Genomic DNA, 23,860 nt, shown 5'->3' with positions numbered 1-23,860 from the left:
AGTGCTCGTACGATTTGGCTTTATTGTTGTGTCCTTGTATTTAAAGGTATTTCATAGGTATTTCATTGTACTTAGTTTACATCCTCTCACCGTAGATTATTCACTTCCATAGAACCTTCAAGGTGAATTTAATAGAAAACTTCAATTGATGGAATAGCATTTACTTCAGCAGCATCGTGTAGAACATGGTGCACAGCTGCCATTTGCCAATGCTTGGCACAATCATTAATTTGATCTTTGGGGGTTGACCTAGGAGAATGTGTCCCCTAAATGAGATCTAGCAACCATCTAGAAGTATCCTTAACTACTGCTGGTCCTTCCAACAAATTAGACATCAATGAATTCAATAAAATAGAGCAAAAGGGCAACAATTGCAAGATCAGATCTGTAACCAACACAGATCTCATGCATAATATTAAATGGTGGATTGGATCCAACTCCAATTTTCCTTTATACCAGCATAGAAAAAGGTACCAGGTTACTAGGATTACGCAATTATCTGGACCAAAATTGCCATAAGAATCTTATAGCAGTGCTCATACAATTTGGCTTTATATGCTCTTTATCTTTAAGCCGATAGCTGGTTATGGAAGGCTAAAAGTTGACTCTTTGCACAATAGATGATATGGTCCAATTTTCTAGCTTATGGTCATGCTAATTTTCAATTCTTTAAACTGACGGTTCACTTAGCATGAGTCATTTCAATGAGATCGTAGGCATGATGCAAGAGAAACAATTCAAGCATAATACATAGCACACTGACTTGTCTAATCTTGCCAGCATGCTAAAAAACTACTTGTCAAGAAGGCATCGATACCAATAGATTGCAATCATCTATTCTACCAAAGGCCAAATTGAAGATTTTGACTGACAAGACCATGTCCCATTTCTAGGCAAGATGTTGTTGCCAAGGCATCTTTTGTTCACCACATAAAAAATCTTAATCCTCAAAATGTAAAAAAATTACAACTTATAAAAAAGAAATCTTAGAGTAGGGTTAAAATGTTCACAACAATAGCGTAATTATTTGTGCTCCAAATTTTTACTTATACTCTTAACATTGTTCTCAAAATTGATACTCCATCGTCAAAGGTGACATGGGTCATCCTACAATCGAAGTTTGAGCTCAATAATAATACATCTAGCATCTTAAAAAGGTGAAATTGACAGCTTTAGTTGGTGCTGTCACGAAAGTCATCAGATTAAAGTTCTAGTGAAACTTATAGATCATGTATGGTTTGCAGCAATACAGCATTTACACAAGTGCGGAATGGAAAACAAAGCAGCCCGATTCAATGTCAAATCACCAGAATATATATTTCCTTCTTTTGAATTCCTCATTCCCCAAGAAATCATGCAGTTATCAAGTTTTAGCAGAAACAGAAGCAATAATGTGAAATGGCTGCTATGAAGATTGTAAGTGAAAATGAAAATGGAATGAATCCCAGAATTTTAAGCACTGGTTTTCAGTCATTTGAAAAAAGAGCAGCAGCAACCCCTGGAAACTCTAACAAAGGTCTCCACAATCACAGTGCAACTTTTATTTTCCAGATATTTGTGCTCCTTAGGATTGGACAAGTTGCAAAGAGCATTTTAAATTATCACAAAAAAATTCTAAAATCCTACATGACATCAACAAGCATCCAAGTCACGGCAAGGTGGAGGCTTTGGTTCACTAAGCAAAGTGGTATTGCCACCAGCTGGACCTGACTTAATACGATCTGGATTCTGTGTCCCAACCTGCAAGAAAGAAAATAGGAAATGCATTTAAAAGTTGGCCACCTTCTAGAAAAACCTGGAAAGAACAGTAAATGGAGAACATCAATGAAGCCTACTGGGGGAGTTTCGCCACGCCTCAGCATCTCAACAATCTCGATGACACGTTTTGGTGTCACATCCTCCTGTACAAAAAGCATTGATAATTTAAAAACCAAACATGCTGACAATGAAAACTTCACTGCAGTTAAAAAACAAATATTAATCAGATCTAAATGATCCTAATATTAAAATTTGATCTTCCAACTTGATAAACAGAAACAGACTTCCAAATACAAAATAACAGCATTTAGACACCAACATAATAGTTGTATGAAAATCCTTCTGAACCCTTTGTGTAATCAGCAACAGTAATCATGGGAGCATTCACACAGCATCCCTGAGAAAAAACCAGACAAAAAAAATATACAATGAAGATGGATCACTAAATTAACCTATTAAAAAGTATGTCACTTTTAGTAGAGAAGTCAACAAGAATTAGAAGAAACCAATTACAAATTTTTCTTACCATACACTCCATTTCGCCCACTGAAAACATGCCATCTTTTGTTACCTCTGAAATATAAGGTACAACAAGTAAATGCCACAGGCTCAAATAAGTTTCAAATAAAAGAATACTATTTTTTATTGTATACATCAAAATCATTTAAAATACCAAAAAAAATACATGAACAAGTGCGATGCACAATTGTGACTATTCGATAGCTGTGCAAGTCAGTTCTTACAAAATACTTCCATAATTGGCGAACATTACTTAACAGTGCAGATCAGATGCTCCGCAATACCAAGCTCAAATTGTTTCAGGGTATCTAATTTCCAAATGACACAAGTAAAATGGAAAGAAAAACTTGTCAATATATTAATCGACTTTACCATTTCGCTTTACACCAAGGTGCTTCAAAAGTGCTTCCTCAATATCACATGAACCCCGAATCATACAAGGGGTAGTACCACAGACTAAAAGGTGATATTTACCCACCTGCATATTTGCATTAGAATGCATCAACAAGAATAGATTTTAGCAACAAGGCTTGTATCTAAGAAATTCAACTTCGTATTTGTTCTAATTCATAGATAAAGTTTCATTTCCACATTCGAAACATTATAGTTCAAACATTGCTAATTGAATCTCCACTATTGTTTCCCCTTTAAGAAATGCAATGGTTAAGAGTTCTTATGAGATGGTCATTTTCTCTCAAAACATTTCTAAACAAAACCTTCACCCTTTTCATAATATAACATTCTTACGAAACAAGTATTAACTCTGAATAATCTTTGCATCCAAGATACATCACACATAATCAAATGAGTCTACATTATTAGAAAACAAGCAGCGAGAACTGATAGCTATTTGAACTTCTAATAATGACAACATCTGACCTTTGCTCTATTAAACATTGAATAAAAGGTGGCAACTTCATAAACACGAATTGGAGCCATTCCAAGAGTCTCAGCTATCTGAATCACCAAAAAGACCCTTGTTACTTTAATTAGTTTAATATTCACAACCTTATCAAAAAGGTTGAAAAATTTTAGCACTAGATAGGTTACAATAAAGAAAAAACTATCTTAAGGATAAGCATATTTTATTATTTTAATCAAGCCATATTTAATTTGCACAGCATAACAACTTATTTTCCATTCCATGTTCTCTCGAAAAAACCTAAGACAAATTACTCGATTAAAAGAAAATTAAGTAGGTTTCAGAAACTTCCATTATAGCAGGATGGATAAGATCGAATACAAAAAGTTTGCTCAGGAAGTTCAAAGAATCAAAATATATACATTTGTATGAACATATCCAATGACATCTTAATAAATGTACAAACATTATGAATATGCTTAAAAATGGAATGATTAATAATCAAATATTGACCATGAATACATTAGGTCTGACACAATTTAAATTAGTCTGCCCTACATAGGATCATGCCACTACCCAGATTTTGGACTCCATGCTATTCATCAATCTAATTAGAGGAAGTGAAAGTAGGTTGATCTGCTTGAAAAACTCAATCAATGAACCACACTGTGAATATAGATTTGGACAATGTATCAAAATCTCCTAACTAAAACAGGACACCATCTTAACTCACAGTCACTTAGCAATCAAACTTGATTCAGGTAAATAAGGAAACACACAGAAATTAGTAAATACCAAAACTACACCTTGAAAAATACTCATACATGGCAAGACTCAATTTAGCTCTGAAAAATGCAGGACATAGAAATACATAAAATATTTAGACCGGTGAATATTTTAAACATTTTTTATATACAAGTTTTGGCAAGTTTTTCAAAGGTCCAAGTCAACTCTTACTCTTTCACCCAAATTTTTGAGTATTGAGTCAATGAATATGAATGGCGAAGAGTGTGACAAACTAAGGAATTAGTTAAACAGTCAATGACCACCTGAGCGGAGAATTTATGATGTCACAGGAACACACCTCAATACTAAACTTTGCAGTTAACTTCAAACTCTAGATATAAGTTTAATTAACAGTTGAACTTAATCTTAAGCCCAAAGGCGAATGAAACCATGATTTCACTAATAATGAAGACAGGAGATCTTCCTTTGAGGATCAATCAAGATGTCTTGCTCGTGGAAGAAGCAATGAGCCAATGTTATGATGATCATGCAAAATGGTTGAAGTTTATTAATGATCTCATTTTAGACTTGATCATTTAAAATTGTTGTCCAATTCTAAACATATGAGAGCCTTGCAACAAGGAGACCTACATTAAATAGGGCAAACCAAAAGGTGCACAAAGAATAAGCAAGAGGATGAAATACAGAATGAAAAGTACAGAGAAATGGTGGAGATGAGTATTTACAAACTTAATATAAATCTTGTTAGAGATCATCAGCTCAGATAGGCTAAGAAAAAGCACAATATCAACTTTCATTTTATCATTTAAAATTAGTCCAATTCTAGACTTACCAAAAAAAAGGTGCACAAGGAATAACTATAAGCATAAATAAAGTACAGAATGAAAAAAAATAGAACTAGAAATGGAGAAAATAATTAGTATGTACAATGTCTATTTAAATCTTGTTGGCAGTCATCAGCTCAGAGAGGCTAAGGAAAAGCACAACGCCCAAACACTGACTATATCCACGAAAATATAAAAATCACTTTTCCCAGCGAGCATTAAGTTGTTGAACACGAAAACTCAAGCTCGTGCTTCAACACAAAGAGATAACACAAAGCTATCAGACTGTTCAATAGTATCTTCACGGGGGGGCCTCAAAAATCCTATGACCAATAATGCTTGCTATCCAGGATCCATTGGTGATACTGCAACAGAAGTGTCAAATCTCCTCATTTTATGTCTTTTGCATCAGTGTTTGTTGATCTACATTCTACACTGTAATTGTTGGGATGAGATCTCTATGACTCACACCATTTAAGGAGTCTGCATATCGCTAAATAGCAAAATGTATGATGGGTTTTATAAATATATTCACTGGCAATTGTCTTATTATATTAGGACTCCAGAATATACATTTTCATAAGATTGCAAATACATTTGACAGGGTTTATTGGTATACATACATTCAATGTCATTGTCAGCTAGTCAATGTTATAAGTTGGAATATATCCCTTAGGGGGGGGTGTTCTTTTAGCAATTTTCTCTATTTTTTGAAAAATTTATAGAAATACACAACCTAATATTATCAACTCCTGCAAATTTTTAAAGCTTCTCAATCACAACTGGACAATGAATCAAAAAAAATTGCATAGGACTGCTATATATTGGATATCCATGGTAAGATTAAACTTTATAACATTTTAAGTAGCTTATATGGCAATTGAATAACTATATGGCTACGTTACCCCAAGTTTCCGGGATGGGGGGACGGGGGGACGAGTTTCCGGGACAGCAATTTTTTTTGCCAAATTTGGGGACAGGGGGGGACGGCAAAGGGGACGGCTATATAAAATATAGGGAAAATTTAAAATATATAGGAAAATTCTAAATGTTCATATGAAAACATGGATAAAGCATGCATCTATACATTATATTCATATGAAAACATGGATATAACATGTGTATGATACTATGAAAACACTTTAGAATGCAAACATCGAACATACAACATTATCAATAGACTCAATACTCAATATGCACTCATAATTCAGAATTTCAATTCATTCACATTTATCATAATAGATATTAAAGAAATAACATACAAAATGCCCAAAGGCCACATTGCTGCAATATTGTTTCATTATCAATTGCGATATGGAAATCAAAATAGTACGAAGTAAATACTAAAAAGCAAAGTATAATATTTATTATTTAATTTATTTTCTATTTATAAATTTTAAAATTTATAATATGAATTAATTTAAAATTATAAATATTTGATATGAATTAATAAATTTAATGTTGCCTTTTAATTTTTGATAGAGGGCCCATGTTAGAAAAATAATAAAATAAAAATATAGATAGTCGTATTTTGATTTCATAACTATTCAAATTCAATAATAAAAATATTGATAGTCGTTTTTTAAATTTTTTCAATATAGAGGGGCCCATGTTAGAAAAATTAAAAAAAAATTGAAAATACGACTTTTTTTAAATATTTTTCCCTAGCTCTAGATGTGGGGGACGTCTAGCTGTCCCCAATCCGTCCCCAGCCATCCCCCCGTTTCAGGGACGTTCCCTCAAAATTCTGACAATTTGGGGACGGGAGGGGGACGGCCAGGTCCCCGAAACGTCCCCGGGACTGGGACGGGGGTTTTCAGGTAGGTTTCGTAGCTATATGGCAATTGAATAACCAATTCGCTACAAGAGGCTTGTGTCCAAGTAATGACCAACAAGATGTCAACATCAAAAAGGCCTGACACAACCATAAATCTTAGGACCACAAACATAACCAAATAGTTCAAGTTGTAAATTAATCCTGTGTGGAAGAAAGAAAGGAGAAAAAAAATGAAAAACTTATCAAAGCATTGCAAATACCAAATATCCACATTGAGCAACCAAGCTCAAAGAGAAAGAATACAAACTCCATTGCATATTGATTGCTGCAAATATGAAACAACACAATTTATGTCAATTCAAAATGTCATTAAATACCTGTTCTAGAATTCCATAGCTCAAATATGGTAAAAACTTTACAGAGCTTACATTGCTAGTGGTAATCCAAAAACAGGCTACACCTAAAACATAATGATCACAGCTGACCAAAAGTAGGTGAAGTGAACTGGAAAAAATTAAAATACACAATATCAAAACATATTAGACAAGAGCATAAAGTACATACAGAGTGAATAGTAATAAACAAAACCAAGGCACAATGAATTATATAGCAGAAGCATCTTTCTCAAAGCAGAACCACAAAAAATTTTAAAATAGCATTAAACACCCAAGTACCTTATTCATGGCCGAGACTGGTATCCAACCTCCATGTTGTTGCTGTGCAAGATCAAGAAGAGAAATAACAGCAGACTGCTTGTAGTTTGAAGGATAATGAGATATAATTTCTCTCACCTAAATAACGATAAGATAAGTCAGATAAGTCTCACATGGACTTCTGCATAACCACTTAGTCAGATATAATTTCTCTCACCTAAATAATGATAAGATAAGTCAGATAAGTCTCACATGGATTTCTGCATAACGACTTAGTGTCTATCATTAATTGACAAAAGACACAATTTATGTTGAGCTGTGCTAACCAAATAATAGTTAATAACAATAAAAAATACATTGATTGTGCGAAATATTTGGACAAAACATTTAGCATACAATTCATAATTCCCATTATGCCTTTATAACCAACTATGGAGAACCTCCAACGGCCATTGCGAGACATGACGAAAAAAACCTCTTCTACATAAAATATTCCCATAGCTAGCAGCAAATACTGGAGTTAGCAGTGCTGCAGTAGTATTAGTCATAATAAGTTTCCTGATTTTTATATGCAACAGGCTCTGCTACAAACTAAATAGGTCTCAAATCACTAGTAACAGATCTTGTACTCTGGTCATTGGCTTATAAGTATGATGGCAAAGAAACAGTTGAAATTCAAATCAACTCCTCAATACTTAAAATATTCAATTCATACTTCCCATTGTGCCTTTAAAACCAGCTACGAAGAACCTCCAAGGACCATTACCAGACAAGAAGAAAAAGACACCTCTTCTACATAAAATATTCCAATAGCTAGCAGCAAACACTGGAGTTAGAAGTAGTATAACTCATAACACATTTCCTGATTTTTATATGCAACAGACTGCTACAAACTAAATAGGGCTCAATCGCTAGTGACAGATCTTCTATTCTGGTCATCAGCTTACAAGTATGATGGCAAGGAAACAATTAAAATTCAGATTTAACAACAAAATGTAAAAATGTTTTAACCTTATATCCAAATAGCCCATTCTTATATATAGCATATAATATCAAGGTCCAAATACAGAATATATAGCAGTGATTGTCATTTGAAGGTCGTCCTTTTTTGGGAAATAATACCTACGAACAAACTCCTTCAGTTGTAGTGAAATTGCCAGCAAGTTCGTTCCACCAAGTGCTAGAGAAAATCACATTTTTAATAAAGCATGTACTATTTCCATTACTCTCTACATTACAATATCAAACTCTACACATTTAAAACTTTGTACATTTAAAAAGTTATGAACTAATGTTTTTACTATTTTAGATAGTTCTGAGCTGAGTAATGAGCATAATCACTAAGTTCAGAAATCCAGATCAAGGGAGAGGAAAATTCCTAGAAACCAAGTTGCAAAAAAATTTAGGAACTCCAAATTATACAAATAAAGTATGTGTGTAAAAGTATTATATGGCACAAACCAGAGATCGGAAAATTGCCTCGGACTCGCCAAACTCGGCGAGTCCGAGTACGAGACATGCCCCCAAGTCTGGCAAGCTCGAACTCGGACTCTTCCGAGTCCAGAGGGCGAACTCGCCAAACTCGCCGAGTTGGCAAGTTTGGCGTAAACTCGTCAAACTCAGCGAGTCCTGTGCCTGGGACTCGGCCGGCGGCAAGGCCCAAAAAGGCCAAAAAAAAGCATTTTTAAAAGATTTTTTAACTTCTTTTTTTTTATGTTATTTATCCTCCAACCCTAAAAGTGAACTTCATTTCATTCATTTGGAAAAATAGGAGGAGAAAATTGAGTTGTGAAGAAAAACAAGGGTGCATTGAAGAAAAACCAGCAAGGAGGAAGTTCAAGATTTCTTCCATTTATCACATTGGGGCTGCATTGTGTTTGGATTTGGTGCATCAAAAGTTGGATAGGAAGAGTTTGCAGCTCATTTCAAGCTTGTTGTAAAAAGGTAAGATTTTTTTTTGAAGATTTTTTTGTTTATTGTATGCAAAAATTCCATTTTCTATTCATTTATTTTGAAAGTTTTACATTTTCTTCCAAAATCTTTTGTATGTTTGTAAATTTAATATGTTTTATTGCAGAAAACTTCACTTTATTATTTGCCTCAACTTCAAGTTTCACAAAACTATCCTACAATGTCTACTTCAGCTTCTAGACCCCCCATTAGAAAGGACCCTGCTTGGAAATATCATGAGGATTTTCCAGGGCAAGGAAAGGGGCAAACAAAATGTACATTTTGCAAAACAAGATTCCATGGAGGTATATATAGACTGAAATACCATATTTCTGGTGTGCGTGGACATGATGCCAAACCATGCCTAAAAGCACTCCTTGAGGCCGTACGTGATTGTTATGTAATGGTTGAGGAAATTGAAAGGAAAAAGAAACAAAAGGAGGATCGAGTGGCCATTGGGAGAGAGGCAACTTTAGGAAGAGGGACACAGTTAGGTTGTGTTGGAGGCCCTTCTTCCTTACCTTCATATCGTCCCACTCAGTTTGCTACTGCTGGTGCTTCCGCTTCTACTTTAGTGCCACCGCCACATCTCATGCTCCTAGCACTAGTAGTTATAGTGGGAGTGTTAGCATTGAACCTAGGATTCGTAAATCTAGGTTGGATACCTTCTTTGTGCCTCGCACTACTCCTGGGTCCCAACAGTCGCTTGAGGGCATGGGTTGGAACAAGGAGGTCCATGATGCCGCTAAAATGGAAGTTGGCAGGTTTTGGGTCTACAGCAGTATTCCATTCTTTACAGCAAGGTGAATGTTTTATAACTTTTATGTTTGATTGTTTTAATTTTTATACTTTGATTCTCTTCGTTTTATTTTTTCTCATACATACTACATAGTACATAGAACATACTTAACTTATCTCATTGAATTTATTTGTGACAGGTCTCCTTATTGGCAAGAAATGGTTGATGCCCTTACCATATGCGGGGTGGGGTTCAAAGCCCCTACTGAGTGTGATTTGAGGGGACCCATTTTGTCTCAATTGGTGAATGATGTGAAGAAGGAATTACATGAACAACGCCAAATATGGAGCACTAAAGGTTGCACCATCATGACTGATGGTTGGACAGATAGGAGAAATAGAACTCTCCTTAATTTTCTTGTTTCTTCCGCAGGTGAGGTGATTGATTAATTTTAGTTTCATTTAGTCTTTAATTTTTTATTTTTTATTTAATGGTTTATTCATATTGAATGATCATTGATCTAACTTTACTTTTTTATTTCAGGGGGCACCGTATTCATCAAGTCCATTGATGCCTCCACCCATTGCAAGAATGCCACCTACCTATGTGAGCAGATAGAGGAGGTGATTGATCAGGTGGGTGAGGAGAACATGGTACAAGTGGTGACCGACAATGCAGCAAATTATGTTGATGCGAGTAAACTTTTGATTACAAACTAATTTTGTTTGCAAATTTATTACTATTTTGTACCTCCATTAAATACAATGCAACAAATTATGTTGTTGCAGGTAGACTACTGATGGAGAGGCACCCATCTATAGTTTGGACTCCATGTGCTGCCCATTGCATTGACCTCACGTTGGAGGATATTGGAAATGTTGGTGTAAATAATTATTCATCTTGGATATTATTACACCTTACTTAAGTTTACTTAGGAAATGCATTTCATAGTAGTTTGGGTATGAGACACTTGGGTGTTTGTGCCACATTGGGATAGTGTGTGTGTGAGAAATTCCACCTTTTACGGTGTTGATCTTGTTGTTACACTCCACATTCAGTGGGTGATCCACCTCATGTGGACTATTATATTATTTCTCCTACCTAGCCACACCTATTCCCTACCTACCCTTGTTTCTTATTGAGCCACATGTCATGTTTGTGTGCTCACATATCCCTAGCCTTGCCTATATAAACAGGCTCATCTACATTGTATGTAATTGATATCATTGTTCATTTTCTATTGATGAGAATACAGTTTATTCTTGTCCTATATTGTGTCTCTATTTTGTACATTTCATTGAGCTCTTGATCTTGGCAAAATCTCACATGGTATCAGAGCCATTGGGGCTTCATTGATTCGTCTTGAAGAGGCATTATTGCGACGTCAAGAGGCAGATCTGAGGAGCAGCATCTTTTGGAGGCGTCCTAGACCAGATCCGACCCCGCCATTGCGTCCAGAAGGCCGTTTCCATGAATTTTGGTTATAAAGTCGGCCTATTTTGGTGAGAAAAAAAATTTCGCCAATTTTGCTATTATCGTATGGATTTCGAAATTTTTTTTAATTATTTTCGGAAAAAAAAAAAAATTATATTGTCTAAAAAATTTTCAAAAAAAATCAAAAATTTCGAAAAAAATCAAATTGAAAATTAAAAAAAAAAGTGTTTTTGGGGGGTCCGCAGACCCCCCCCCATGCAGCGTGTACCTGCGTGTTGCAGGTTGCAGGCGTACCACATGCTGCTGTCAGCGCCGGCCGTTTCGTCCTCCCGCCGCCGCCAGCGCCTGTACCCTGCAGGTCTGCAGCCTCGGCTTCCGTCCTCCCGTCTGCCGCTGTCAGCGCCGGCTGTCCTGTCCTCGCCAAGCTCCGCCCGCGCCTGTACCCGTCGCCGCTGTCCGGACCGCTTCCCCTCTCCGGAGACTGCCGCTACCACACGCCGCCGAGCCACCGCCGCCAGCGTCTCAGCTTCGACGGCTTCCTCCGCCGGCGGTCAACCAGACAGGAGGACCCACGCCCGCCATGTGGCAGGCGGCCACTGGCCCGCGGGTAAAATCCGTACGACCGCCACATCATCAGCCAAATTTGCTTGCCACGTCAGATTTCCGTACTGCACAGTCATCTGCCACGCAGAGCCGCCCAGTCAACAAATCTGTACGGTACGGCTTGCACAGTCATCTGCCCAGTCAGCAGTCTGTACAGTACGGACGCCCAGTCAGCAGGGGAGGCGAAGCTTTTGCGACGGTCATACGGTCGTCAAATTTAACACAGTGACTTGCTGACGTCAGCGCCACATCAGCAGGGTTTGAAAATTTTTTGGACCCCCCTCTCATTGAGCTTTTTGATTTTGCAGTTCAACTTCAAATGGCCATAACTTGCTCATTTTTGCTCCTTTTTGGATGCAATTTTTTTTGAAATGGGCTAGAATTTCGTGCTCCGAAGTGGTAAAGAATTTTTTTGATTTTGATGCACGGATTTTTCAGAAAATGCAGTTTTTGGTGACTGTACCTGAGTAATCCCAGTTTTTGCAACTTCAGAGGCTTCGTTTAGGGTCATACGACCTCCTTTTCAGATGCCGTTTTTTTTTAAAGTGCGTATTTTTTCGTCTACTTTCACATGATGCTATCAGATTGATGCCATTATAAGTAGAAATTGTACTTTCAGATTTTGGCCATATTTGGCTCTCTTGGTACTTATATATATGCTTGAATCTCAGTTAGATTCATTGCACTATTGATTGAAGTCTCTTGTATCTCATTTGAGAAGTTGTAAAAATTTGCATCATAAGTCCACTTTGCCTTGTTTTGCAAGTGGCTCATTGTAATCGCACTAAGTATAAAGTGCCAAAATCATCACTTTGGGGGGGGTACTTTGATTGATTGAATTTGGGGGGGTGTCTCTTGTGCTTTTGTGCTCGTGTTCCTTCCTTTTTGCTGCTATGGGTTCTTCTAAGTTTCCTCTCTTAACTCCTCATAATTATGCTACTTGGAAAATTGATGCATGGAGTAAACTTATGGAAAAAGGACTCACTCATTACATTGATGGAACTATTGTTGCTCCCACTGATCCTAAGGTTGATCCAATTGGTCACTTGGATTGGCTCACTAAAAATATCATGGCAATTGGTACCTTAAGAAAGTATGTATCAAAGGATCTCATTTTTCATATTGAGAAATGTACTCTAATCAAGGATGCTTGGCAAAAGTTTCAAGACTTGTATGGTCAAGTTGATGAGATTAGGGGATATCAAATTGATAGTGATCTCACCATGTTAGATCCCAAGAATTTTGATACTATACAAGATTATGTCACTAAGGCAAATGAGTTGAGGGCACAACTCAAAGATTGTGGCATTGATAAAAAGGATACTCAATTGATATTCAACTTGATAGGCAAGCTTCCACAAGAATATGCAGCATTTGTTTCTAGTTTCCAAACCCATAGGATGACAATGGGTTCAAGCTACAAAATGCCTACATTTGATGCTTTCAATGAAATGTTGATGATGGAACAAACTAAGTTGATAAGCATGGGCATTCTTAAGGCTTCTAAGTCTCAAGCATTAGTGGCAAATCAAGGGAACAAAGGAAATCAAGGAAAGGACAACTCAAACAAGAAGAAATGGCACTCAAAGCCTAAGGACAAAGCACCATCTTCTCCACAACAAGGAGATTCATCCTCTTCCAAGAGAGATAATTCACCAAAGAGGGAGAGACCTACTTGTGCTTATTGTAAAAAGATTGGTCATGAGGAGCATCGTTGCCATTCCAAGAAGATTGATGAGCTTACACATATCATCAAAAAACATAACATTGATTTGCCTAAAGTCTACAAGAAAGATGATTCATCAACTTCCACTTCCTCACATTCAAAAGGAAAAGGGAAAGCATTCATGGCTTCTACAAGTGGGAAGACTCACTCTTTTGGAACAAGAAAAGGAAAAGCTCTATGTGCTACTATTAGTCATAATTCAGAGAGATGGCTTCTAGATTCAGGGGCTTCTCATCATATGGCATCTTCGCAGTCTATGTTCTCTACATTTGAGCCTTGCACCATGCCACAAATTTTGATGGGCAATCATAAATACATGGATGTGATTGGGAAAGGATCTATTGACATTGGGGATAACTCCTTCAATGATGTGTTGTGTGTACCCCACTTGACAAACAATCTCCTTTCTATCTATCAAATCACACATGGCGCAACTAAGAGAGTTGTGGAGTTCACACCTGACTCAGTTTTCATTAGAGACTTGGAGACTAGAGCTATCATTGCGACTGGGGTGGTTGATCATGCATCTCGGTTATACTCCTTTTCAGATTTTGTTGATGATGATGATTTCACATTTGATGATTCTATACATGATGATCACATTTCTTGTGATGGTTCAGATTTTGAGGAGAACTTTGGGCACTTGAACATGGGGATTCTCACATGTGACCCCGTTCTTGAGTCTTGTATTTCATCTCCTCATATTGATATCACATCTCCTATTGCACCTGATGATGCGGATAGTGCGACAGTTTTGCCTTCATGTGATTCAGTGCAGCAGGATATTCATTGTCTTCCAGCTTCAGATTCATGGGATGATTACTTGACAGATATTACAGGTTTGTTTGTGGAATCCTACATTGCAGATTTGGGAGACATCATTGATGACATTCATCTTCTCTTTGATGAAGATGATCCTTCTTCGATTGTTGCGAGGGCACACTCTGACCCTCTTGTTCATTCTCTACATGATCATTCTTTCGAGGTTGACATGATTGTGGATACTTATGTACAGCAGTTGGAGGAGGTCTCTTTATGTTTTGAGGAGACATGTGAGTCTTTGGGACATGTTCTACATCCATCTCCACTAGATCTTGGAGTGCCTTTTTCAGCAGTGTGGCACAGTTTACCACCTTTGGAAGGGGTATCTTTTAGCATCAACATGGGGACACTTGAGCAGTTTTCAGAGATTCCTTTCATCATGAGTTTTCTTCATACATCTTCCCTTCATGATTGGGGAGACTTCATGGATACACCTTTGGTTTTTGTTTCTTCCTAAGGGGAGGAATGTTGTTCGACGTTCGTGGAGCAATTTCTTCATACATCGAGCTTCTTCCATTGGTGCAAATTCTCCATTGAAGGGGGGTCACAGTTTGACTTCTCTTCTTCTCTCATATGGGGGGGACTTTTTCCTCACATGGGGTTTTGTTCCTCACATTCTTCTATGAGAGTTCTCTTGTATAGCTTTCATCTCTCTTTTGGGGGAGGGTTTTTTCCCATTGGGTTTTTCTCTCTTTCCCCACTTTGTGAGAGATTTCATTGCATTGGTTTTCATGCATTTGCATTTGTACATGGGTACCTAACATGGCCTCGTAGCCGGGACCCATCTTGCTTTGCTTAGTTGCATTGTAGACTTAAGTGCATTCCCCTAAGTTGCACTTAAGGGGGGGTGTTGGTGTAAATAATTATTCATCTTGGATATTATTACACCTTACTTAAGTTTACTTAGGAAATGCATTTCATAGTAGTTTGGGTATGAGACACTTGGGTGTTTGTGCCACATTGGGATAGTGTGTGTGTGAGAAATTCCACCTTTTATGGTGTTGATCTTGTTGTTACACTCCACATTCAATGGGTGATCCACCTCATGTGGACTATTATATTATTTCTCCTACCTACCCACACCTATTTCCTACCTACCCTTGTTTCTTATTGAGCCACATGTCATGTTTGTGTGCTCACATATCCCTAGCCTTGCCTACATAAACAGGCTCATCTACATTGTATGTAATTGATATCATTGTTCATTTTCTATTGATGAGAATACAGTTTATTCTTGTCCTATATTGTGTCTCTATTTTGTACATTTCATTGAACTCTTGATCTTGGCAAAATCTCACAGGAAAACTCCCATGGGTCAAGAGATGTGTAGAAAGGGCGAGAAATGTGTGCAAATTTGTATATAATGCATGGGTGTTGGCTCTTATGAGACAATACACAGAGCAGAAGGAGTTGGCTCATCCAGGAATCACAAGCTTTGTCACAAACTACATCACATTGCAGTCCATGCTTAGCTCTAAGTCGGCCTTGAGACGTATGATTGTTGGTGAGGAGTGGTCTTCCTCATCCTATGTTGCCACCCCTGCAGGGAAAGATATGGTAGACTGCATTTTTGATGAGCAAGACTTTTGGGTCCCTTGTGATGAGATAGTGAAGGTAAATTTTTTATAAATTCTACAATTTAACTTTTTGTTTTATAACTTATTATATATATTCTCTTCTTTGCTCATTTTTCTAAATTACACAATATTTTCAATTTTGCAGTTTGTTAAGCCCTTGGTGGTTTTGTTGCGAGTTGTGAATGGAGAAAAGCCCGCAATGGGCTACATATATGAGGGCATGGATAGGGCGAAGGAGGGCATCAAATCCGTCTATGGAGGAGATGAGAGCAAGTATGGTCCCATTTGGGAGATCATTGATAGGAGATGGCATCATCAGCTTCATAGGCCCATCCATGCAACAACCTATTATCTGAATCCGGCATTCCATTTTATCCCTTATTTCAAGGCAGATGTGGAGGTCCTTAATGGGCTATACTCGATCATGGAGAAGATGGGACATGTTGGTACTACTCAGATAGAGCTTATTCGAGAGCTACAATTGTTCTTAGATGCACAAGGGGAGACCTTCTCTCGTCCTGTCGCCAAAGACGGTAGGACAACTATGATACCAGGTAAAAATAAATTGTAAGGCTTAATTTTAGTTTTATTGTATATTGTAACTTGTTAAATGAGTTCATGAGTGAGACAGATTTTATTTACTTTTCTCATTTCAAACTCAGATCATTGGTGGTGCTTTTTTGGCCCAATGACGCCAAATATTCAGAAGTTGGCCATTCGCATCTTGAGCCAGCCATGCAGCGCATCTGGTTGTGAGCGCAATTGGAGTATGTTTGAGCACATACACTCCAAGAGGCGCAATAGATTATCTGTGGAGAAGATTAATGATCTTGTCTTTGTTCACTACAACCTCCGCCTGAGAATGAGAAAGAATGCATTAGTTGGCATCTCTCCTATCATTCTAGATGAGGTTGATCCTGAAGCAAAGTGGGCCAATGAGAGTCAGACAGATCCTGTGATTCTTGCGGCTGTCTTTAGTGATGATGACACTGATTGGATCGACTAGGTAGATATAGAGGCCGGAGGCTGTAGCCATGGCAGAGGAGGCGCAGAGAGCACGAGCAGAGACAGGAGATACTTATAGTGACACAGATGTTCTTGATGTTGGTGAGCATGGCATGGTGTCATGGGGAGCGACTATGGCTGCCGAATCATCTAGGACCTACCTTAAACGCCTTCGCAGGGGGCCAGGGTGAGAGGGTGCACGCTCCTCTGAGCCATAGGCTTGTAGTTGTATTTACCTTTGGTATTTGTGTGGAACATTTGATGATGATCATATGATGACATGGATTTTTTATTCCATGAGTTTTGTAATATTGTATACATTTGACAATATTTATATATTTATGTTTGTTATTTCCTTCAGCTACAATTTGTGTTTATGCTTATGTGATTGATGTATACTTGTGTATGTAATCAAATGAGCCGAGTTTGATGATGTTATTGCGTCTTTAAGGTGTATTCAATAAAGGGTGCATGAAACAAGTTTTAAATCTTTAAAAATCTCTAAATTTCTTGGGTTTTTCACTTTCCCGAGTCCAGCCGAGTCTGACTCCGAGTCCCGAGTCCGAGTCTGAGTCCCCTTTCTTTGGCACAAACACATGCTAAATTTTTTATTGCTGGGCTGAGAAGAAAATTTAGTTCTTGTGAAAGAAGTAAATAAATAAAATGTCTGAATTGGACTAGACCGATTCTGTAGGTCCAGAGAAAAGTACAGATCCAAAATGCTCTCAGTCATGCCAGGATTTGGTAACCATGGGAGTAGTGTTTGCCAACAAAACTAATGTTTCCAAAGTGATTTTGCAATCTGTATGTACAAGGCAGTCTGGAAATAATCTTCTGAATACAGAGAACATTACATTTGTGTGTAAACAATGCCTTACTGAGAGAAGAATCTTATGATCGAACCAATACACTTTCAGTAACTAACACAGTCTTTGGAAATAAAAAATTTTACTTTTAGCTTTTTTCCCAACCAATACCTCTGATTCTATTTGATTCCTTTTTAAAATAAAGATGGTCCACGTACCTAAAGATGAGAAAAACACAAACTGCACATGTAAGAGTTCTATAAAGCTAGCAATAAGATTAATAAAGCAATATTTCAGTATCTAATAAAAACTGAAATATCAGCAGTAAAAAGGGAATTAACAAAAAGAGAATGGCTCAAGAGAGTCTGCATTAGAAATCCCAGACATGAGGGCTCATTTGAGACACACAGCATGCCCCGGGTTAATATGGAAAGAAAAATCCAGAGAGTTAGATAGATAATAGATGAAATATCCAATTTGGAAAGTCAAATGACAAAAACAGGGAACATAAACCTCATGAACATTGACAAGCATCTATCTCATGGTAGCATAGAATAAAGTTATAAACTATAAAGACCAATCTCACTGTTCCATGATTGAGTCAGCCAGCATAATTCCCATTCATTGAAATGGTAAATGCATTACCAGCATTGGCATTTCACTAGTTCGCGGAAAACTCTTTATTTTTTTTAAGGGCTCATTTGAGACACACAGCATGCCCCGGGTTAACATGGAAAGAAAAATCCAGACAGTTAGATAGATAATAGATGAAATATCCAATTTGGAAAGTCAAATGACAAAAACAGGGAACATAAACCTCATGAACATTGACAAGCATCTATCTCATGGTAGCATAGAATAAGGTTATAAACTATAAAGACCAATCTCACTGTTCCATGATTGAGTCAGCCAGCATAATTCCCATTCATTGAAATGGTAAATGCATTACCAGCATTGGCATTTCACTAGTTCGCGGAAAACTCTTTATTTTTTTTATTAAATCTGTGCAAGTGAACTTTGCACTTTTTTAGTTATTAGGCCTATTGTTTCTTTGGGTATCAGTGCCATACATAGCCAAGGGAAAAAGCAAATTAGCAGTTTCAGTCAACTTTCTTCTTCTAAGATTGATTAAAAAAAACCAGCCAAGTCTACTATTTCACTACTTCATGGAAAATTCTTAGCATTATTTTATTTAATCTATGCAAGTGCATTTTGCACTTTTTAATTGATAGGCCTTTTTCTTATTTGGGTCTTGTTGTGACATATTCACACATCGCCCCATTGCAAATGGGGACCCCTGCTTTTTGCTTTCTAGGGTTTGTTTTCTAGGTCTTTTAGGGTTTTGTCTGTCAGCCTTTAACTTTTGAGGGTCGCCAAGGGGATCACCTGGGTAGCAGGTCCTGCTTGAGTGAGGTCAAGTTGATGAGTGATAAAGTCTGGAATGTCCTAATCCTGAAATTTGGCTAAGTCTGGAATTGTCATGATCCTGAAATTTGACTAAGTCTGGAAAACTGATGAATCCTCCCAAAACTAGATTTTGCAATATAACTCCTGGAGGTCAGAAACCACTCTCAAACATCCTGAAAGTATATATGGAATATATACTTAAAGTATAAGACCAGAGCGAAAATCAACCTAGGACTCATTTCTTGCCTTATTTGACCAAATTTTGATTTGCAAGGCATTTTGAAGGGAAAATTGGAAATGTTTGAAAACCTTGAAAAAATGATGGATTCTAGCCTGGAAGAAGAATTTCGCTCCTGCTCAGTCTTTAAGTTTCAAACCATTTCACAAGACAAAATTAGATCATTTTCCAAGTTAGGAACAAGGTTTCAAGCTCAAACAAGGTGGCAGATGAAGTTTATGATGAATTTCGCTCTGGACCCTTTGGCACATTTCGTGTACTAGAAGCAAGGGAGGATGAATGTGCTACAGGCTATGAAAGAAACAAAGAATAAAAGAAACAACTATTAATACCAACAGTTTCTACAAATGACCAAAACATTTCAAAAGAACAACTTGTAATAGATAAGAACTAGGGTGAAAAGGATGCAGGAAGTTGAAAACAATACTAATAAATAAACCAATGTAACTTAACAAGAAGGAGCAATACCAAACAAAAACACCCTATATTTGGAGTACATGTATGAATAGTTATAAGAAGGGAAGAGCCCTAAAAGAAGCAAATTGATGAAGATCAAAGTTGCATATGCCAAGGAATGTGCTCAGTGTTGTCACATGTTTGTGCCAAAGCTCAGCTCAAAAGAAAAATATGCAGCATCATCATACACTAACTAAAATGGAGGATATGTGAAGATTGCTAGTTCCTCCACCGATCACAAGAGTTGATCCACGTATAGATTCTGAATGGCCTTTAAATGCCTTTGTAAATTGTCCCTTAATCCCTATACTCTAGAGTCTAGACACTTGATAGAACATTGATGTGTGGAACCCAAAGACAAATCAAACTGTCATAGTAGAGCAACAAAGGTGGTACCATGATTATTGCTGTAGAACTGAAACATCCAGGAGAAACCTAAAATGATTAAACTTCTTTAAAATTTCTTGAAGTGGAAATTAGTATTTGGGTCCTCCCAAGTTTAAGAGATCCCCTGAGAATATCAACATAAACTGCATTCAACAAATGGCAGTTGAATTTAACTGTTGACATGAAAGGTAAGGGTTTCTTGGTGCATTAAAAGGGCGTCACATTTAATGCACCAAGACTCGCCTTCTATCTCTTTTAACTGTGTGCTTTACGTTGACGGTGTGCTAAGCTGCTCGATCATAGACATCTATAGTCCTCTTCTACCGTATGTATTTAGCAAAATACTCTTCAATCACAGAGGAATTTTTCAGCAAAGTTAAGACTGATACCTTCAACGACATTTTCTGCAGGCTCATCATTTCCCAAGCCACCTTTAATAGGCTGACCAAGATGAATTATTGTCAACCACACATTGCAATGCAAATTTCTTATAGACTTAAGGATTACAAGAGCTGATCCATTTGTTTAGCTTGCCTCTATGCAGTTGTTTCTCTTCTTCTTTAGGAGATGGTCTTGCTTTGTAGCTTCTTCTTATTGAAATACATAATGCTAGTGCCCGAGCTCCTTCAGTCAGTTTTACCCCTAGAATTTTCTTCTGCTAACCTGTCGTTTTGTCTTTCAGTCATAAACCAGTAAAAAATCACATCATTTGGCAGAGCTAACAAGCTTAAGATACTATCTGACTTATGCTCACACCCACTGTAAGTGCACTACAGTCTTCAAGGGATATGATCTCCATCAACATAAGTGTTGATTTTGTAACTAGGTTAGAAAATAAATAGGATTCGGATTGCCTTAAGGCATCATCCGAATCCTTATAGGGCAGGGCCCTATCTATTGTATTTATGTGTAAAATAGGGCTGGCCCCCTTATATCCTCCACGCCAAACATAAAAGAAACTCATGCTTCATTATAGGGCCGACCCTATATTGAAATATACTAAGTTATTGTTATATGCAAAATGATTTTAGCGCCCAAGGATAAATGGGCCGACCTAGAGATAAGTAAGAAGATGAACCTCATATATATTTCAGTTACTTGCAAGGTTTAAAGCATATACACATTCAGCGAATATTATCTCTGTTATCAAGCAGCGAACTACCTTCAGTGATCAGCAAATTTCATCTAGAAGACAGCACACATATCCAGTGAGCAGCGAACACATCTAGAAGACAGCGAACATCATCAATGCACAGCAAACCCTATTGGTATTGCAGTGGTAGCATAGCGAACTTACTCAGGAGCACAGCGATCACCTTTGGAGGTCTGCAAATTCCATTTAAGGGACATCGAACTTCATTCTTGTGACTGTAACATCGGCAGATAAGCTCTCTATTACAGTGTGCCCTAGGTTTGAATTATTACTGTGATTAGTTTAGCTTCAAGTGTGAAGCTCATTGTAAATTCAATTGGTTATTGCCTAATCAGATCTGAGGATCTGTTGTTGCTGGGTTTTTCCTCCTAGAGGGAGGTTTTCCCAAGGTACTTGTGTCTTTGTGTTCATTTTGCTTATCTCTATTTATTAGCAAACAATCTAATTAGGAGCTAATTCTGATTTCTGGGTTCTTATATTAATCTGAAAGGCTAATTTCAACAAGCCCATCCGGTAAGTGCACTACAATCTTGGAGGGATATGATCCCCATCAACATATGCCCATCCAACAGGGGCTCAAACTCAGGTAACCATAATAGCAATAGCTTTTGACTAAACACCAGCCAATCAACCACCGTGTCTTTACTAATTGGAGTTGCTTTAAGGACATATTTCGAGGTGCTTTAAGGACAATTTTCCTTACCATTTTGCTGGCTGAACTGTTGAATCCCATGTGCTCTATTAGGCATTCATTTCATTTTTTATTTTTTCACAGTTGTACTCTTCAGCTCTAGTAGACTCTATTTTTTTCTTTCTAAACTTCTCCCTTAAACGACTCAACTCAGTTTTGATTCACTGAACCAATTACAGTACATAATTTTTAAATTTCCACTTTTGATTTATGTTTTTCTCGGTTACAGTGTCATTTCTTTGGATTACAGCATTTTCGGTCTATCTTCTGGAGCCTCGGCAGGGTGTAGCACGAAGGATTCTCTGCTGAATCCGAAAACTTCCATTAACTGTTTATAAAAGGGTAAAAGATAAAAGGTATTTTTTTAGAAATTACCAAGTCAGAGAGAGCCCACTTATGCAAGCTTTCCATGGTGGACTGTTTGTTTCATTTACCATACATTTTATTGAGACATATAACCCTACTCTCTCCGGACTCCCATAGGTGACCTCCATTATGAAATATAAATGCCTTCATCATCAGGTCAAACTCCGGCTGTACTAGCCAGGTGTGGAGGACAAATGTAGAAAATGACAAAGAGAGACAAAATTTAAATGAAAAATGAATAAAATGTTCATTAAATATTTATCCAGATAAAAATTCTGCAGATCTAATGCATTAGGGCATCAAATAAAAGGTTACCCGCTCCTTGTTGGGCTCTGTAAACTCCCATGCCACATTAGGATTGTTATCTGGAGAATCCAAGTGCTGTAATACCGGGTAAATCACATAAATGATATGTAAGTATTACAAACAATAGATTAAAAAGTCCGAGATTTAATATTAAAAAAAGGTGCAAAGAATCCATTGGGCATTTGCCTACATAATTCAAGGCCGCTGAAAAATGGCGAATCCCTGGATTAAGTCTCCTCCCATTCAGGGCCACCTGCATATCCAGTATACATTGTTCACAAAATAGCAGCCACCATTGTAAATTTTACAGTGAAAACATTATTCATCAGAAGTATACTAATTTACCGCTGCCCTGCGCGCGGCCTGTGCAAGCCCGAACATCTTCGCCTTTGAATTTCACGCTCAGGCACTCATTAACTCTTCGATCCCTTCAAACCGTATGTATAGTTCTATTTCACGTCAGGCGGGGGATTCAGGCTCTTTTGTTTTTTCCTACACATATAAAACCGTCAGTCACGGAAGAGAGTCGATCCTTTGACGTGATGGACGAGAATGTCTAGTTAACCAGACTTGACCTTAGGGCAGGTGCTAATACAACTAGGGAAGGGACCAATTGCACTCTCCCTTTAAGCCTCGTGTGCCATTTACATGGTGTTAAAAAATAAAGGAATAACTCACATTTAGTTAGATATTAAAGTTAATTAAATAATTCAAAAAGGTATTTTTATTATTTAAAAGATGTTGAATATTATTTTTTCTATATGTAAACTAGTAATTGCATCTTGGTGTGCAATGGGTACGTTAAAGATGTATGGAAGGTTAGTGAGGAAACAACTTAGTCTGTTTTGTATACATGTGAGGTAAATTGGTGGGACATAAATGACGTTGTTTGTGCAACAAAGGTCAATGGAGAAGTGATAGCTTCAAATCAACTATGCATTCACTTATAGGGATCCAAGCATGACTGAAATAAAACCTCTAAATTAGAGAGATAAATTTTATTAACAAAAGCAAATAGGGAGAGATGGGGGTGGGGGATGGGGGACGAGGCGGG

At 37.4% G+C, this 23,860-nt stretch overlaps 1 protein-coding gene and 1 long non-coding RNA gene across 2 annotated transcripts; both read right to left on the bottom strand.

Annotated features, from left to right (window-relative positions):
* Positions 1–1,291: 1,291 nt before the first annotated feature.
* Positions 1,292–23,388, bottom strand: LOC131044498 (NADH dehydrogenase [ubiquinone] flavoprotein 2, mitochondrial). Its single transcript, XM_057977828.2, has 10 exons — positions 23,152–23,388; positions 22,997–23,059; positions 22,816–22,881; positions 7,162–7,278; positions 3,157–3,234; positions 2,650–2,755; positions 2,285–2,331; positions 2,078–2,155; positions 1,836–1,901; positions 1,292–1,740 (listed from the first exon to the last, which is right to left on the bottom strand). The coding sequence occupies exons 1-10, from the start codon at positions 23,185–23,187 to the stop codon at positions 1,633–1,635; spliced, it is 765 nt and encodes a 254-aa protein (XP_057833811.1). The 5' UTR covers positions 23,188–23,388; the 3' UTR covers positions 1,292–1,632.
* On the bottom strand, positions 6,781–7,138 carry LOC131044499 (uncharacterized). Its single transcript, XR_009105679.1, has 2 exons — positions 6,916–7,138; positions 6,781–6,812 (listed from the first exon to the last, which is right to left on the bottom strand). It is a non-coding gene; the product is annotated as an uncharacterized LOC131044499 (long non-coding RNA).
* Positions 23,389–23,860: the final 472 nt, after the last annotated feature.

The sequence above is a fragment of the Cryptomeria japonica genome, chromosome 9 (genome assembly GCF_030272615.1).
Source record: "Cryptomeria japonica chromosome 9, Sugi_1.0, whole genome shotgun sequence".
NCBI classification, from domain to species: Eukaryota; Viridiplantae; Streptophyta; class Pinopsida; order Cupressales; family Cupressaceae; genus Cryptomeria; species Cryptomeria japonica.
This window is presented reverse-complemented; position numbering and strand designations above follow the sequence as displayed.